Source organism: Leuresthes tenuis, unplaced genomic scaffold, assembly GCF_036924035.1.
Source record: "Leuresthes tenuis unplaced genomic scaffold, fLeuTen1.0.hap1 SCAF_21, whole genome shotgun sequence".
NCBI classification, from domain to species: Eukaryota; Metazoa; Chordata; class Actinopteri; order Atheriniformes; family Atherinopsidae; genus Leuresthes; species Leuresthes tenuis.
This window is the reverse complement of record NW_027325375.1, coordinates 22994173-23011942: the sequence shown is the minus strand read 5'-3', so window position 1 is coordinate 23011942 and position 17770 is coordinate 22994173. Positions and strand designations below refer to the sequence as shown.

Genomic DNA, 17770 nt, shown 5'->3' with positions numbered 1-17770 from the left:
CAAGTATTGGGAAGTGAAACATACATAAAGATATAGCCCCTTTATGTCCATATCTATCCATAGAATATATTTATAACATTTAAAGTAAAAATACATTAAATTTCTGCGGATAAAGAAATATAATGATCATGAAGACACTTATGCTAAGAATTTGTTAGTTGTATGATACTGCCAAAAACTATTATTTTTCTATAATAACAGTGTTAAAGTTACTTAGTATTATTTCCATATAGCTTATCTATTGAAGGGAGTTCTGCATAATTAGAGTGCACAATGTCCCACTGAAATCAATAATCACCACCCTCATTTCCTCCGGTTCTGCACATCAGTTCAGGTGTTGTGGTCGGAGGAGCTGTTCAGGATCCCCCCCATTCCCTTCTGTTATACTTTAAGAAGTCTTCTCTGCACAGACAGTACTAAAACGTGATCAAACCCGTGTTACAATAGCATCAATCGAGGCCAAGAAAACCATATTCCTCAACTAGAAAGACCAAAACATGTCAACAAATCAGTCTTTTGCCAGACTGATCCACTGAGACCGAGAAAATCTAAAAACGCTCACAGCAAATTTATTCTAATTCCATCAAATCTGGCCTCCCTCCCCTGCAATTCATCCAGCTGATGCCTCTTAGTCCTGCTTTGTCCTCAGTGAACTTCTCACCTCATTAACTCACATTGTATTTACCTAACATGTTGGAGCCTGCTGTCAATTTATCAATAAAGACAAATACCTCACATCTTCCTTTGCTTTTGTTTCATTCCTGTTCTCCTACATATGTCTACGTCCTAATGTCCTTGTGTCTCTGCTTTTGTTTCTGTAAATAAATAAAAGAAAATAGATAAATTAACTGTGAGATACTGCCCCCTTATGTCTTAATAATGCTGTTTTTATGACCTATTTACACAAAGAAGTTCTGCATGAAAGGAATTATGTTATTCATATTAAACTGTGTAAAATGCCATTGCAGCCCTGGTGAAGTAGGCCACTAAGTCAGGAGAATTTGATGTTTTTTACATAGACTATCCCTTAGTGGCATACTGTGACAGCAAACAGCACAATACATGAATAATGTGTACTCATTATAAACCCTGGGGGCATGTTTCAAATTGGACGAACATTTCTAAGACATCTTAAATATACATTGTAAGAAAAGAGGGATTTCCACAGTCATTTCTGACAGCTTCATTTTAAGACACAGCTATTAGGTTTTAAAGCAGGATTGTTTTTTCAGTTTTCAGTATTTCCTCTTTTTTTGGGTGGGTGTAAGTAATGCATCCTGTGACTGACTGAGAAGCCAATATAATGATATGATTAAGGCACACAGACAATGAATAAATGAATAATTTATGAGGAAGTAATCAAAGGACACGATCTAAAAGAGGCAGTCAAACTCACCAGTCATTACAAATGTCAGTCATGCAAATGTCTCAAAGACAAAAAATAGAGAATATGCACAGATTACTTTCCTCTCAGAGTCAGTCTCATTGTGTTTGAATGACTCCTCCTTTACCTCTTATTCATCTTTGTTCATCAGCGCATTGGTCAACCCATTTGATGAGTTTGGTTACTGTTCAAAACTCATAGCACTGTGCCTGAGGACAGTATTGAAATCCCTTCAAAAACTTTTAGGGCAACACTGATAAAGTCGCGATGTGATAAGAAATGTTTCAGATCTCTCCACAGGACCTTTATCCCACTGTGTACCACACTGAAATACTGCTGCGTTATTGCTCAACCAGACGGAGTTGCATGTACAACCATAAAGTCATGCTAAACAATGACTGCCTTTAATGCTTATGCATTTAAAGCAGAGTGTAAAGAATTTTTTTTACACCCCGCTCTCCCACCGACTTGTGGCTTGGTGTTCTTGTTTGAAAGCTCAGTGTTCAAGCAGTTGCTTCCTTTCTGGGTCCAAAGTCTGAGGTGGTTGATATGGACTGTGAAATCAAACGTTTCTTGAGTTAAGATAAGCTCGTCAATAGGAGGTGATGGTGGAGAGGTTAGAAGGGCAGACTTTGGACCCTCTTCCTTTGGCTCTTCTTCTCGACCTCCACGGCAGCACGTTGTTTTGTCTCTCTTCTGTTATGGGAAAAATGAAGATTGATTTTGCGCCTACGGATGTGCCCCTGAACAGGAGGCTGCAGACTGCCACAGTGCTGCAGTGGGTCTACTCCTTCATTGGCCTGGGTGAGTCTTGGTGTTTGCATGTCAAATTGAAACATCTGGAGAGGCACGTCAGGTGCAACTCTGCTTGAGTTCTTCTACATTTGTTTGCAGCAGGTGTTGAAACATGTTTAATAACCGGCTGTTATTGAAATATAAGTTGATACTAACGATTACTGTTTTTTCAAGGTACTTGAAATTCTGTATGACCACAAGAGGGAGCCAAGAATGACATAACCTGAGTAGAAAGCTTCTTTTCGCTGTACAAACTTGAGTCGCAATTGGTGCTTTTGTTCATCTCTGAAAGGCAGATGCTCTGCCTCATCAGTCCCCAACCTTTTCCTTTTTGGCCTGAAATATCCTTAAAAACAATCATGGAGTTGTTATGTATGTTTTCCCACTAGGTTTGGTCATTTTTGCATTTGTTCTAAACTTTTACCTATCAACCTAACTACCTGCTGTTTTTTTTTACTTGATATAACCAGGATAACCTCTTCAAACCCTTAGAGGACCTGGTTGAGCAATATTAGGGGTAATAAGTAAGATGTGCCACATTAAATTGAATAAAATCATGAATTGAATTTCACAATTGCATTTCGATTAGAATACTGAAAGACACTTGGCTGGTTATATACATCACTTCATCACTATCCAAAAGAGTTCAAGTTGATTTAAAAGTGATACAAACAGATATCTGAACTAAAAATGAAAACAGGCGGTCAAAAAGTCCTGGTCAGAAAGATCAGTTTCAGAATATATTTATAAATAAATGTTCATAAAATGTGTTTTTAAGGGAGTCCTATTTTGTTCTTGATTTTTTTGCAATAATTTCAGCTCTCGGCACATTTTAGCAGTTCATTTTTTCCTTTCCATACATTCTTTTGTGCAGACTGACTGCTAAGATACCCAACACCTTTGGCTCAAACTAAGTTTTTTGATACTGCATTGCACATTTAGCTTTAGAAAGACTCAGTAATCTTCCAGTCCTAGATACAGCATGGCCTCAGTTCACTGAACCATCCTTATTGGACCCACCAGTCATGTCAGCTTGAGTGGTGACATGATTGGGGTCAAATGTGTTCTCAGTGATGAGTTTTCATCCACATAATGTCTGTTGCACTTGTTATACCAGAGTCTGATGGATCGTTGTTTACAGACTTACTGACATTGTGTTGTTACAGGTGCTCACCACACAAATTCTCTCCCTCCTCAGCACCCACCTGCATCTTCTTGTTCTTTTACCTGCTCTTTACCCGCTACTGGCTGATCAGCGTGCTGTATGCCGTCTGGTGGTTCTTTGACTATGACACACCTGCACGCGGCGGCCGCAGGGTGCCCTTCATGTGTGGCCTCAAACTCTGGGATCACATGCGGGATTACTTCCCCGTCAAGGTGAGAGAAAGCTTTGAGATTCCTTATGCCTTCTGTCTTTACAATTCACTTCCACAGGGTGCCCTAAAGTCCAGTGGGAGTTGGGATTGAAGGTCAGAGAACATCTCGCTCTGCCAGTTCCTTTGATCTAATCTTTGTGATCCAGCCTCCAAGGAGTAACAGCCCTTACCTCTGTCATTGGCTGCAAATTACATGTACACAAAGCCTCATAAATAATAGTAAAACTTGTATATATATATATTATGGCATGCCGTTCAGGAAATTAATCTTTGAATATATGGAATGAAACTTTGAATATATTGAATGAAACTCTGAATATATTGAATGAACCTTGAATATATGGAATGAAACTCTGAATATATTGAATGAAACTCTGAATATATTGAATGAACCTTGAATATATGGAATGAACCTTTGAATATATTGAATGAAACTCTAAATATATTGAATGAAACTTGACTGACGTCAGACTTCACGGAAGTGCCTGCGGCCATCTTGTCTAAGGTGATGATACTGTGGCGAAAAGCGAATGACAATGAGTCAGTCCGCTCGGAATTTCGTAGGAGGAATATTAAAGTATGAGGACATCATTAACACACTGGCGAATGCATGTACGGGCCAAAATCCTCCCGATAACCCTGCCCGTTCTTCTAACGAAGAAGTCGTGGCAGACTTACGACAACAGGCCAGGCAGCTGTTTATCAGGCCAACCTCAGCATGCCTTCAACCTCTCAGGGAGTGCCCCAAAACGGCAATGCAGGCTGAATATTTAGTTAAGTAATGAACGTATATGATGATCCATGACACAATGTCCACTTTGGGCACGATGCATTTGTCTGTCCGCAATCTGCTGTGAGTAACGTCAACAAAGCTGTGTCGCGGATCATCAAATACGTTCAATACTAAACTAAATATTCAGCCTACATTGGTCTATGAATGTGGGTGATTCTTATTGTATCTAAATAATATATTAAGAGCTTCTCTTTCAGTTCACGAAATCCCTGTAGCCGCAGCAGCTTCTCCAGTACCGGAGAAGTGCCGCGTCAGAGCGCAGTGTCATTACGCACGGCCATTCACTGTGTTTCACCTTTATTAAATCAACTGAAAACTTTATCAAGCTAACTATACAGACCTACATATAGACCTATACACACAACAGACTGTTCTGTTAGTAGTTCTGCTTTTGTTTTTTTTAAGGAGAAGCCGTGTTACCAGGGCTCATCATGGCTGCAGTGAGGTATTGTCTATATTACATCAGGGCCCTCGTGTTGTTTTAAATAAAGCCTATCTATTCCAACATCTTGTGTGTTGGGTCCTTTCTTGTTTACGGGTGGAGATTGCACACAGGGACTGTTTTGGGGCACTCCTGAGAGGTTGAAGGCATTCTGAGGTTGGCCTGATAAACAGCTGCCTGGCCTGTTGTCGTAAGTCTGCCACTTCTTCGTTAGAAGAACGGGCGGGGTTATCGGGAGGATTTTGGCCCGTACATGCATTCGCCAGTGTGTTAATGATGTCCTCATACTGTAATATTCCTCCTACAAAATTCCGAGCGGACTGACTAATTGTCATTCGCTTTTCGCCACAGTATCCACACCTTAGACAAGATGGCCGCAGGCACTTCCGTGAAGTCTGACGTCAGTCAAGTTTCATTCAATATATTCAGAGTTTCATTCAATATATTCAAAGGTTCATTCAATATATTCAGAGTTTCATTCCATATATTCAAGGTTCATTCAATATATTCAGAGTTTCATTCAATATATTCAAAGTTTCATTCCATATATATTCAAGGTTCATTCAATATATTCAGAGTTTCATTCAATATATTCAGAGTTTCATTCCATATATTCAAGGTTCATTCAATATATTCAAAGTTTCATTCCATATATTGAAAGATTAATTTCCTGAACGGCATGCCATAATATGTATATATATATATATATATATATATATATATATATATATATATATATATATATATATATATATATATATATATATATATATATATATCCAAGATGATTCAGATTCAGAAGAAATGGCCAGAAGAACTGAGGCAGGTGGGGACGAGCTGTCAGGTTATTGGGATCTGAAAAAAACAGGAAAAGATATACAGTATTAGGCAAGAACAGTTTTACAGAGAGAATCCAAACGCTGGTTGTGTCTACAATTTGTCAGCCAGTTCAAACTGAAGGCCAGTGTAAATAGCAGCATAGGAGATGGGTAGCAGGAGGAGTCAGACACCAGCATGCCAGGATCCGGTCTGTAATTAGAGATAAAGGGGAGTAGAAAGTACAGAGAACAGGCAGTAGTTACTACATTGTGAATATATTCTTTCCAGCACATGTGAGAGGAGTTTACAGGATAACAACTCCTCAACAGTAAACAATTTCACCAAAGTACTTCATGTAACTTCCCCAGTATTACTCCCACAACACATATCTTTACATTCACTGGGTACGGTGAGCCTGTCTCTGTCAAGGACAGCTGTGTCCTCACAGTTATCTCTGAGTGAGACTCAGAACTATTACTTTTCCACCTTACTTCGAAATGATCTGAGCTGAAGGAAAAATTCTGTCACAATATCTTTCTGTTTAATGTGAAACTGTATCCAGGAGTCAGTTACTTTCACACAGTTTAGAATGAAGGCTGAAAAGAGCAGATAACGGCCAAAGGCACATTAACTTTGTTTAGTTGCTGTCTGTGTGGCTTCACTGGGGGGTATTTGCAGTCTCCAATAGTTGCCTGGCAACCTGAGAGTTACCAGAGAACTCCAGGAAGTCACTGCTACTGGAAAAAGAGTAATCTGGCAGCAAAGGTAAATGTATTTACTTGTTTTTCATCACATGATAGATTAAAAAGGCTTTAGAGCTGCTGCTATCATGGATTCTGGAAAGAATAGATACTGCTCTAACTTAAGCTAAGCAACACCCCCTTACTCAAGCATCATATTTGACATCAGAGTTACATAAATCTCATGACCCAACTCAAAACTGTGAAACTATTGTAGCAGCTCAGCTAGTATTTTAGCAGATTCAATGTTGCTGCTCAACAAGAGTTTTTATAGTGCTCAACATGACCTCCAGTTGCTGTTGGAAGGATAATTAGTTTGTTACAGTCACATGTTGGAACTGTGAACTCATCCCCACATTGAAAGCGTCCATTTTAACTCTACAAAAAAGAAAGAAAATCAATTTTTGTTTATCAGTAGCGGTAGCAGTGATAAATTTGATGATTAAACTTTACAAACCAGCCATGGCAATGCCACCTTACAATTCAACGTGACAAGCTTGCCTCGTGCAACCTTTTGGGTCCCTCTTGTGGTCATACGTGAGTACTGTTTCTCTATGACTTCAGATAAAAAGAAGACAAAGCATTTGATCACCCACATATTTGCCATGTTCAGTTCAACAACAGCTTCCTGTGTCCGCCTCCTTTTTTTTCTCATCTCATTTGTGAATTCACAGAGCACAGAGCCCCCCCGTCAACAAAAACCTCCACTTTAAATGGCTATATGTTCTGTCCATGTGAGAGACTTTGGACTGCACTGATAACACAGAGTACAACAACAATAACACTATTAAAACATAGTTGAGAAGATCTGTGCTTAAGTGATGTTAAGTTGCTGAAAAGTGTTTGATGCATGTGATAGAGCCAATTTAAAATGATTACTTTATGAAAAATACAAAAAAAACAAAATGGTTTAAACCGAGGCCTTGTTATGGACTGGTGATCTGTCCAGGGTGTACCGATGACCGCTGGGATAGGCTCCAGCCCCCCCCACGACCCGACTGACAGATTAAGCGGGTATAGAATATGGATGGATGGATGGATGGGTTTAAGCCGAAAGCATTTAAATGTTTTAAACTCAGTTTGTAATATGCTTTAAATAAGAATTTGAAGTCAGATAATTTAAGAAACAATTTTGTGTTTCACTTTATGTGGGTCATTCCTGTGTTTACGTGAATAAACCTTCTTGGTCATCTAGTGTTAATCAATAATGGATTGTACCTGAACTAATCATGCTGGGTTATCTTCCTATTCTAAAAACAGACAATAAAAGGAGCTGAACTTGGGATGGAAATGAACATTTTAATAGAGGAATGTAAGAAATGAAATGCTTTTTAAATGAAAAAATGAAATATTTTACTCAAAACATTATGGCACCTCAGCATTTCTTCACTTTATTTGTTTTATATACTACTGGATCTGCTGCAAAGAATATGAGAGCAATGAAACAACAAATGTGTAATAATGATGATAATAAATGGCAAGATAAGCACCATGTAATCACAAAAGACAGGAGAAGACTGGTACAGAGGTAATAATGCGAAACAATCCCTACAACTGCAGTAAAAACTGATAACAGTACTTTGAAATGAATAAGACTAGAAAACTTTATCGTTACTGGTTTTAATCAAAATCTATTTTATAATACCAAATGTAAGAATATCACAAATCTATAAAAAGCAGCAAAGCACCCTCACACATGCTTGTCCATCTGCTTCTGTACTAATTTCTCATTAGCTGTCTCATGTGAATATGTATCAAAAGGGAGTTTTAACCTCATACCATTACAGAAGAAAAGAATAAATTCTCAGTTTTTTCATCCATCTTGTTCAATGGAAATCATGTCACACATCATCTGACTGCATGCCACATTAAGCTTTAAACAAAGAGTCCATGCAAGGGTAAACAGAAACCATGAGCCTAATTGGTTGCATTGGTGTGTCTCTTCCCACCATTTCTAATTACGCCATCATCTGCCTGGACAAAAAGCTCCCTAGTTGATGTTCAGTCACATTTAGAGAATAAACATTAATGTAGACAGGACATAAATTCAAACACTGTTAAAGGCTATCAGAGGACAAACCTCCGTGTTTTTTTAAAAATAACAAAACATGCTGTTTCCAGCCTTTTAACCATTTTACATGAAGTGTATCACATTTCTGATTTACCTTAAGGGGTCTTGAAAGGTTGGATGCACATACGTGCACCTAAATTAAGTGATTAAATTAAGCAGTGATTACAACAATATAGACACACACAAATACAGAATATGTGTATGTGTGTGCAAATTTAACACAAAATGATTACATGGACACAAACAGGTTCTAACTTAACATTAAGAAGTATGCAGCATTCATGCCTGAACTGATGGTAAAGTGCCAATGAATTAAGATTTTATTTGTGTAATGTAGTCAGCTTTCAACTGTCACGGGGGGACAGTTAGTCTGTTAGTAATAAATGTATAAAGCTCCTTCATTGTTGGGATTAATTGTTTTTTTTGTGTGAATACAAATAAAACTTAAAAGTAACTTTTTATGGGAAACAGCAAAAAGGAGAAAGCACAGGAAATATGCTGTGGTAGTAAAGATTTTAAAAAGAAAAAAAGAATGAGCAGGATTTAAGAAATCAAAAGTGAAAACAGGCTTCACCTAAGCGACAAAAAAGTGGTTAATTAACAACAAGAAAGCAAACTTTAGGAAAGCCTTTTAATTGAAATGGATTTCCACACGAACCACAATAGAAATCCCAAACTTCCTCTTTCCAGTCCACTAAATTTGAACATCAACAACACTGACAGGGTTAGCAGAAATGTGGAGGATGTTGTGATGCAAACTTCGTCGGAAGACTCATTAGAGGAACTCGAGCCAATGATTAACAGTGTGACCTGTGGGCCTCCAGCACTCGTTACCCACCGCACAAACAGCATGAACACAGCAGCTCTGTGACGGTCCACGGAAGTCATGACTTGTTTATACAACACAAACGTAAATTTATTTGCTTTTAACATCCTATGTGCGATTATGCTAAAGAACATCAGATGCTTTGTCAGTGTACATTCTTACAAAATACTTTAAAGAAAGGAGAAGAAATTAAGACAAATCTGCAAGGAACGGTACTTTTTTTTCCTAAAGGGTACTTAAAAAATTTTAGACGGGGCAACATGAGCTGATTGTGGTAAAATCATGACTATTGGAAAACTGCTTATTGAAGCAAGGCCCTGTAGTCTAGAACAAACTGGAGAAGTTTTATTATCCTACCTACTTTTTGATGGGCTTTAGTGGATAGATGTTGCCTGATATTAGACAAAACTCTCCCCTTGTTACACTCCATTTCCATTGCCACTGAACTAATCAGACTGGGCAGATTTTCTGGTCTGGAACCAGGAATACACAAACAATAGTAACAATACTTTTAAAAGGTTTGTCACAATTTTTGAGACGCAAGATTTCCACTGTCTTGTTGCCATTCACTCTGTCTTTGTGTCCCTCGTGGCATCAGTAGCTGCTATCAGCAAAACACCCCGAATATCAAACCAAACAGTATAAAGATAAGAAGTGATGAAGAGTCCAGAAATAAATCTGGGTGATGCTGGTGTTCAGGAACTTTGCCAGTGTACAGAATTCCCCTCCACAAGCTCAAACATGACACAGGAACAACAGAAGCTCTCAGTTAGACTGAAAGTTCACTGTGAAAGTAAGTCCGTATACACTGAATGTATTGCTTTGGGCGTTTGCAGCTGCAGTGCAATGTCCAATATTTTATTGATTACTTGCTTGCTAGGCTGCAGACAAAAAGACAGAGTAGTGTTGATCAGAAAAAGCTTTCATATATCTGAAGTGAATGTACTAATTTTTTATGGTAAAATAGTAAAAGTGCTGGAACATAACTATGGCAATAAAAGAAAATCTAATTAGACACCTAAATAGACACACTGGTGTCATACAAGGCACAATACCAGTGAGTTTTGGGACTAGACCTTTATGAAAATGAAGTGGAAAAAACACCTTTTTGTGGTACGTGCTATATTATAGTATTATTTTGTGACACTTTGCAGCTATTACAAGTTCTTATATTTCATAGACACTTTGTTCTGCAGCACTATTTTGCTGTCTGTTTTTTGACACAAACCAAGACCCCCCCACCCACTTTCGTGAAGATTTCAATGCCAAACCTTATCTAAAGGGTTTGAAAAGGCAACAAGACATTGACTGAATCCTAAAATTAAATTCTAAAGAGAAAAAAAAAACAACTCAAAACAGAGTTTCAGATGGGAGTCAAAGTCAGTTGTTAAGGTAGACAGATGTGTCTACTTAATCCCCCAACCCCTTCTTCCTATGGACTTTATTGACTCATTACATAATGTGCCAGTCGGAACATAAACAAAAACGTCCAAAAAAAATTCTGTCAGTTGATATGAATCAATGGAACAAATTTACTTAATATTTTGCTGTGTTATCACAAGTATTTATACTTATACTGCCAGAATGACCTGTTCTGCAGAAAACTAGTTCCTGTAACTGATATATCAATAAGACTCGATTAAAGTCTTCCGACCCAGGGTTAAAATGTGAATCCTTACATGATTACAAAGAAATACTCTGGCACTATGTCTTTGGTTTGGTTTTTTGTCTGAATTTATATCCAAAAGGTAAACTGTACAATGACTTTTTTAGGTTCTTCAAGCCATTCTTTTGCCATTATCCAGCTGAGTAACCGAGGATTTCACATTTGGTCAGAAACTGAGAGGTGGTGAGGCAAATCTTTGGTGCCCACCATGAAACTCATTGCATGCATTTATGGACATTAGCAGCATCTAAATTCAAAGCATCTTCTACTGCTATGCCTACAACCTTATGATCAATGAGAATAAACCTTACTGGCCAAGTATTAGAACATGTCAAACTGTTTATTGAATTCATTAACACCTTTGCTAAATCTATTATATGAGTCTGCAAGCAAGGATTTGATAACAGTTTGCAGAGAAATCACACAAAAATGTGCAAAATGTATTTTATAAAACAGTATCTTATGTTAAATAAGGGCTTGAGACGTGACAAAAGAGGCGTGTTAAGTTTTTAAATGATGCACATTTATGTATAGATGTGTCTCAAAATACTGTTTAATTTAAGCAACTATTAAAACAAACTAAATGTATTTTAGGTTACCTTAGAATAGGCTCTTTATCTGTGATTCATTCATGCAAACAAACAAGATTTGAAGGTTCACAGACATTCTCTTGTACACGTTGTGCATGTGTCTGTACCTTTTGCTGATGAGCACTGCAAGAAGATCAAAAGCATAAAAATGTGCAGAGTTGAGTGAGTTGTACTGAAGTGTTGGCTACTGTAAGGCTGGTTCTACAGTCAGGGCAGCTCAGGCAGGGTTCAGCAGGTCAAAGACAGTGTTGAAACTGATATCAAGTCACATGTTTGAACAGCAACCATCGGGGTTACAGCAATGCAACACTGTCAGCTCTTCTGGGAGGAAAAAGATGATGCAATGAATTATTTCACTGGATGAATTTGCCTTTGGTTCATATTATATTTGAGCATACGTTCAAAGTGTTTTTTGGGTATTCTGGACCCCTCCCACTGTCCAAAAACCTGTATGTGAGGTTAATTAGTGATGCTAAATTGACTGTGGGAGTGAATGTGAGCATTCATGGTTGTTTGTCTGGTTTGTCTCTGTGTGGCCCTGTGTTGGATTGACGTCAAGGGTGTACCCTCACCCAGTCACAGGTGGGATATGCTCCATCCCTCCCATGAACCAGAACTGGATAATGTGTAGTAAAGAAATTGAATTTAAGAAGCAGAATGAAGAAAATGAAGAAGCAGACTTTGAAAAACTGAGTACATCAGCAGTGATCTTAGAGAAAGCAAAATTTTCTGCCAATCAATCTGGGAAAGTTATAAGGTGGTTTCCAAAGATTTTGGAGTCCATCATTCTAGAGAGCGAAAGATCATTCACAAGTGGAAAACACTCAAGACCGTTGCTAATGTTCCCAGGAGTGGATGTCCCAGCAAGTTCACCTCAAGGTCAGACCGTGCGATGCTCAGAGAAACTGCAAAAAACCCAGCAGCTACGTCTCAGACTCCACAGGCCTCAGTTAGCATGTTAAATTCTAAAGTTCATGACAGTTCAATTAACTGGACAAGCATGGCTTGTTTGGAAGGGTTGCAGGAGAAAGCCTCTTCTCTCTAAAAAGAACATGGCAGCACCGCTTAGGTTTGTAAAGTTGTATCTGAACAAAGCACAAGACTTTTGGAACAATGTCCTTTAGACAGACCAGACCAAAGTGGAGATGTTTGGTCATAATTCAGCAGCACGTTTGGAGTAAATCAAACACAGCATATCAGCACAAACACCTCATACCAACTGTAAAGCACGGTGGGGGAGGGCTTTGACAGGTTGTCATTGTTAAATGAATAATGACACAAAGTGATAATGATCAGATTTTTTTTTATTGTTCTGATATGTAAAACCTTAAAATGAAAAGAGGACGTACTTTCTCTGCACCACGACTGTACACATCAGTATTGACATGGAGTACAGACTGATCATAATCGATTCTTTATTTCACAGTCTCTTCTCTTGTCTTCCCTCAGTTGGTGAAGACAGCTGACTTGGACCCCAGGCACAACTACATCTTTGGCTTCCATCCTCATGGTGTGCTGGTGGCCGGAGCCTTCACCAATTTCTGTACCTACGCTACAGGCTTCACACAGCTGTTCCCAGGCCTCAGAAGCTACATGCTCATGTTGCCTTTGTGGTTCAGAGCCCCATTCTTCAGAGACTACATCATGTGTGCAGGTATGGGCCGGAAAGATTTGAATCCCACTTCCAGTCACATTTCTAATTCAGATGTCTCTTTAATTCATGATTATACACTCACAACATATATGCTAACATAAGTATGCTGCAGTCTTTCAGTATTTTAATCAGTTTTTAGGTATTACAAGACTTATTTTATGTTATAACTTTGCAGGTCTGATTCCTTCAGACAAAGAAAGTGCTAGTTATCCCCTACGCCAAAGGCGCGGTGGTACTGCTGTTGTAATAGCTGTTGGTGGGGCTCCAGAGGCCCTTGATGCTCACCCTGGGACTTTCAATGTGCTTTTGGCCCACAAGAAAGGATTTATCAAAATGGCAATGGTGCACGGGTGAGTTCTGATGGCCCTGAGGTAAAAAGAAACACTTTCTGAGGCAGCTAATTCTCTGAAGTCTTACTGTCTATTGAAAGGATTACGTCATCTTTTCATTGAAAGTTTCTCATAAATTGCTGTACTATAAAAATAGAGGCTTATGTAAGTCACTTGCATGGTATTTCTTGGAAAAGGACAGTTTATTCTTACATCTGTTTCGGAAGAGTAAGTGCGATAAAAGACAAGGATTTCAAGCGATGTACTACTTCGGTTTATCAATCACGTCATTGTTCACATCTTAATTGTTTTAGTGCTCACTTGGTGCCAGTCTTCTCCTTTGGAGAGAATGAAGTGTTTGATCAAGTGGAAAACCGGAGAGGGACCTGGCTGCGATGGATACAGGAGCGGCTGCAAAGCATCATGGGCATTTCCCTTCCTCTCTTCCATGCACGTGGCATTTTCCAGTATTCGTTTGGTCTCATGCCTTACAGACGACCCATCAATACAGTCGGTGAGAAAGCGCCTTTGTTCATTAATCACTACATGCAGCAGGTTTGATGATTTCATGTACAGATTCAGTGCTTTCGCTTCACATATTTTCCAGCACATTTATGCATTTACCGATGAGTTTCACTGAAGCGAATGATAACTGTCAGACAAAAAAAACTTGATTTGATGTAACTACAAGCAGTCACTGACAGACTCTGCTGCTCCTGTCGCTGGATGGCACGCAGCCCTCGTTCATGGCAACGCGCATTAGATTAACAGACCTTTAACAGCATTAAGCATTAAGGGTGCTGCCTTACACTTTGTCACCTCTCCTCAGTTGGCCGGCCAATTAAGGTGGAGAAGAAAGAGAAGCCAACTGCAGAGGAACTTGATTTCCTTCACCAGCTGTACATGGATGAACTCAGCAATTTGTTTGAGGAGCACAAGGGCAACTATGGCGTGGACAAGGACACACACCTGCACTTTGTCTGAGCTGCACATGAAAGGAAGAGGAATTTGAGTGCCTATTTATTTTTGAAGCGCTGGAGCTGCACATCCAGATGATTCTACCTTTTGATGAGCTATATATATCTGAATTTGCTCCCAAGCCTGCCAAATAAAAACATAATCCACAAATACTTCTTGATGTGTCTGTTTTTGTAAAATAGGACTGAACTATGCTGTACAAATTTAGATTCACATTTCAATTCACGTGTGTGGTGGACTGCCTTAAATGTTTAGGTTAAAAAAAGATTAAAGTGCAAATAGTTTGTTCTGCAAACACAAATAAAATATCACCTGACCTTTTGCTTTTACTTATTTGATTCCTTTTTCATTAAGCATAATTCTTAGCCCTGCTTAGTTTGATCCATAGAATGTTTTTCATCTTAATTTAAATGTTCTGTGCAAAAGTCTGCCTTGTTTAATTGATTTAAATGTGTTCCATCATTAAAGTGCTTTGAACAAAGATATGAGTCCCAGTATAAGTTCATTTTTATTTCGGTCTCACTCGGTTTTAACAATCACTTTAATTCAACGAACGTCTTAACAGCAGCAGTCAACACCAAACTGTGCTGCAGTCATTAAAAGGACAACATGTGAAGCTGCTGCCGCTGACTTAGAGAAGAGGATTAAGTTACACATGTGATTTGTAGGTCTGAAAGTTGCGAATCCTGTGAGAATGCATCATATGGACCGGACTTAGTTTGGACTTTACCCAGCCAGCTCCATGTGTAAAGTCTAAAAAATGTCCCAGTGTGTTCACGTGTTTATAGCAGCAGGTCCTCAAACTGAAACTGTCGTATAAGTAGTTTGTTTGTACGTCTCATAAAGATGTCTGTTAAAATGCCTCCCCTACAAGTGGCAGGAGGGCAGAATATGACTCAAATGAGGGTCAGATCATGACTGCTGTCCACTAAAATACATTCCTTAAACAATGTGACCATCACCATAATGGACACCATCTTACTAGCTTCTATGGCTGCTATGGCTACATGCAACGGCAACACTTTACGGTGAAACCTAGTTGCTCTCTGATAAATAACGAGACGTAAATAATAGAATAATAATAAATTATTGTATTAGATAAGATTTAATGACACTAGAATAATAATAAAATATTTTTTACGTAATTGTGTACACCATTTTTACCCTTCATATGTTCATACTTATGTCTGCTAGAAGTTAAACATTCATTTTATCGTGATAATCGTATCTGCCAGATGAACAAACTTCTCATGAGCATATATACTACATGAGCAGCATATGGAGCAGGTGTAGGTCATGGAGAATTCAGTAGACAGTTGGCGTGCTGATGACATTTGTTGCTTTCAGCTCTTTTCTTGCTTGTCTGCATGTTGCTCTCCACTCTTCTGCAAATCTCATGATGGGAGGTTTTGAAAAATGTGTTGAATCAACATGTGAATATCTAAACATACAGATTCACATTTAGTTCATGAGAGAACATGCATGGATTTTTGCACAAGAGAGTGGCAACTCCACACAAAAATGCTTGTTTCTTTGGGTCCTTGGGTCACGCTGTTGGTGAAATTGTCAGTCGTTGCACACAATCCCAGACGATCTTGCATCAGGGTTTGCGACTTTGTGCAAGGCCTGACACTTTTTAAAATAGATCATAGGTTATTGTTGAGTTTCAACATCATGGGTAAAAAAAAGCAATCGAAAAGCAAACATAGTATCAGATTGTTCCAAAGGCTATTCAGTAAAGTCAACTGAGTTTACCTTCTTTTGTCTCAAGAGAAGTATAGAAATGCTCTATTTTTGAGATACTTGTACTGTACTTCAATATTTCTTGTTTTATTTTTCTTCCTGAACAAGATTCTATCATTTTGCACCCATTTTTTTTCCAAAATGATAAAGACATTATGATAAGGATGTCAGTGAATCTTTTTTTAGAGATTGCAGTGTTCTGACATTTCCAAATTAAATAACTGGCAGACTGGACGATGCCCTGATTCTTTCAACACTGTGTGTACAAGATTTGTGTATGGGTGTGTGTTGGTCTTCAGAAATCGCTGACATGGGGGAAAAAATTACAGCAGGAATCTGATGCAAAAGTCATCTTTGCCATAGCAATTAAAGGGCACCAAAATGATGCTGATATATTCATAAATCAGATTAAACTGGGGTCTCCTGTAAGGGAAAAAAAACACCTACAGCTGATAATTGTTTGGTCTCTTTCACGTCTTCCAGGAACCGGACAGAGGCCAGGATAACAGCATTATTGACTTATTTTTCAAGACACTGGTCAAAGTACAAAATAAGTTCCTGTGTTTATGGAATATCACAGCATATCTTATCTGGGTACAGACAACAAAACATGCTGAAAATACGCATTATCGATCTGCCAATTCTCAGATGTATTCAAATCATTCAGAAAGACATTTGATCAGCCACCCTGAATATGCATGGGATATTTTATTTGATCGTAAAAAGTTCAGCGTTGAAGATCATGTTTCAAAATGATAAGTTTTTGAACTTTGCACTTGGACTTTATTTGATATGGCAGAGCTCTGATATTTCCAAATGAATTGACTTACTGATTTAATAATGCCAGAGTGACTCCATCATCTATAATTGATCTTTAAAAAAGATCTACATTTTTGTTAGAGTAAAACATTTTTTTGAGAAAGTTGCAAAATGATGGAAAGAAGATAACAATGTCATATTAATAGATAATTGTACACATACTGTAGAGATAGTGTATGCAACATAAGTTATATAAGAATTTGTGACGCAAAAGCAACTAAGGTGAACTGATTAGATGCATGGAGGTGGCATGGAGCACATGAGGTAATTAATCAGGATGTGATGTGTCCGTGAGCAAAATAAAAGAATAAAATGTATGAGAAACTGTATTGCAAGACTGTATGATTATATTTCTGAGGTGCCCAGCTGTTTCTCAACAGCAGCTTCAAGTCAAGGACTGTATGATTTTATTCCAAGGCCCTTGTGAATCTTGGCTGGGTCCCACTAGATATGCAGTATCAGTTTTAGGATGAATTGCATCAGATACAAAGTACAGACTGGTAATGACATTTATTTTGATAAGGTCATTCAGGGTGAAGTCAGAGTAAATATTAAAAATCACGTCTTCATCTGAACTAATATGTGAACTGAACACCACTGAGTTTGGATATTATGGCTCCATAATTCTGTTTTTGGTTTAATAAATGTACGTTTTATTCATACTGCCGTTAGATTTGAACTTAATTTAATGTTCTGTATTTAGACGTGGAAAATGGGCCACTATGATAACATATCGGCCACAATT

At 38.3% G+C, this 17770-nt stretch overlaps 1 protein-coding gene across 1 annotated transcript; it reads left to right on the top strand.

Moving 5' to 3' along the window:
* The first annotated feature begins 1865 nt into the window (after positions 1–1865).
* On the top strand, positions 1866–14903 carry mogat2 (monoacylglycerol O-acyltransferase 2). Its single transcript, XM_072374671.1, has 6 exons — positions 1866–2188; positions 3378–3556; positions 12952–13156; positions 13332–13506; positions 13800–13999; positions 14315–14903. The coding sequence occupies exons 1-6, from the start codon at positions 1990–1992 to the stop codon at positions 14467–14469; spliced, it is 1113 nt and encodes a 370-aa protein (XP_072230772.1). The 5' UTR covers positions 1866–1989; the 3' UTR covers positions 14470–14903.
* The last annotated feature ends 2867 nt before the right edge of the window (positions 14904–17770 follow it).

Excerpts from the sequence above, each read along its gene's own strand:
- mogat2 (XM_072374671.1), top strand. The coding sequence starts at position 1,990 with ATGGTGGAGAGGTTAGAAGGGCAGACTTTGGACCCTCTTCCTTTGGCT. Across the intron at positions 2,189-3,377 it reads CTACTCCTTCATTGGCCTGG|CACCCACCTGCATCTTCTTG; the intron begins GTGAGTCTTGGT and ends CTCCCTCCTCAG. Across the intron at positions 14,000-14,314 it reads ACGACCCATCAATACAGTCG|TTGGCCGGCCAATTAAGGTG; the intron begins GTGAGAAAGCGC and ends ACCTCTCCTCAG.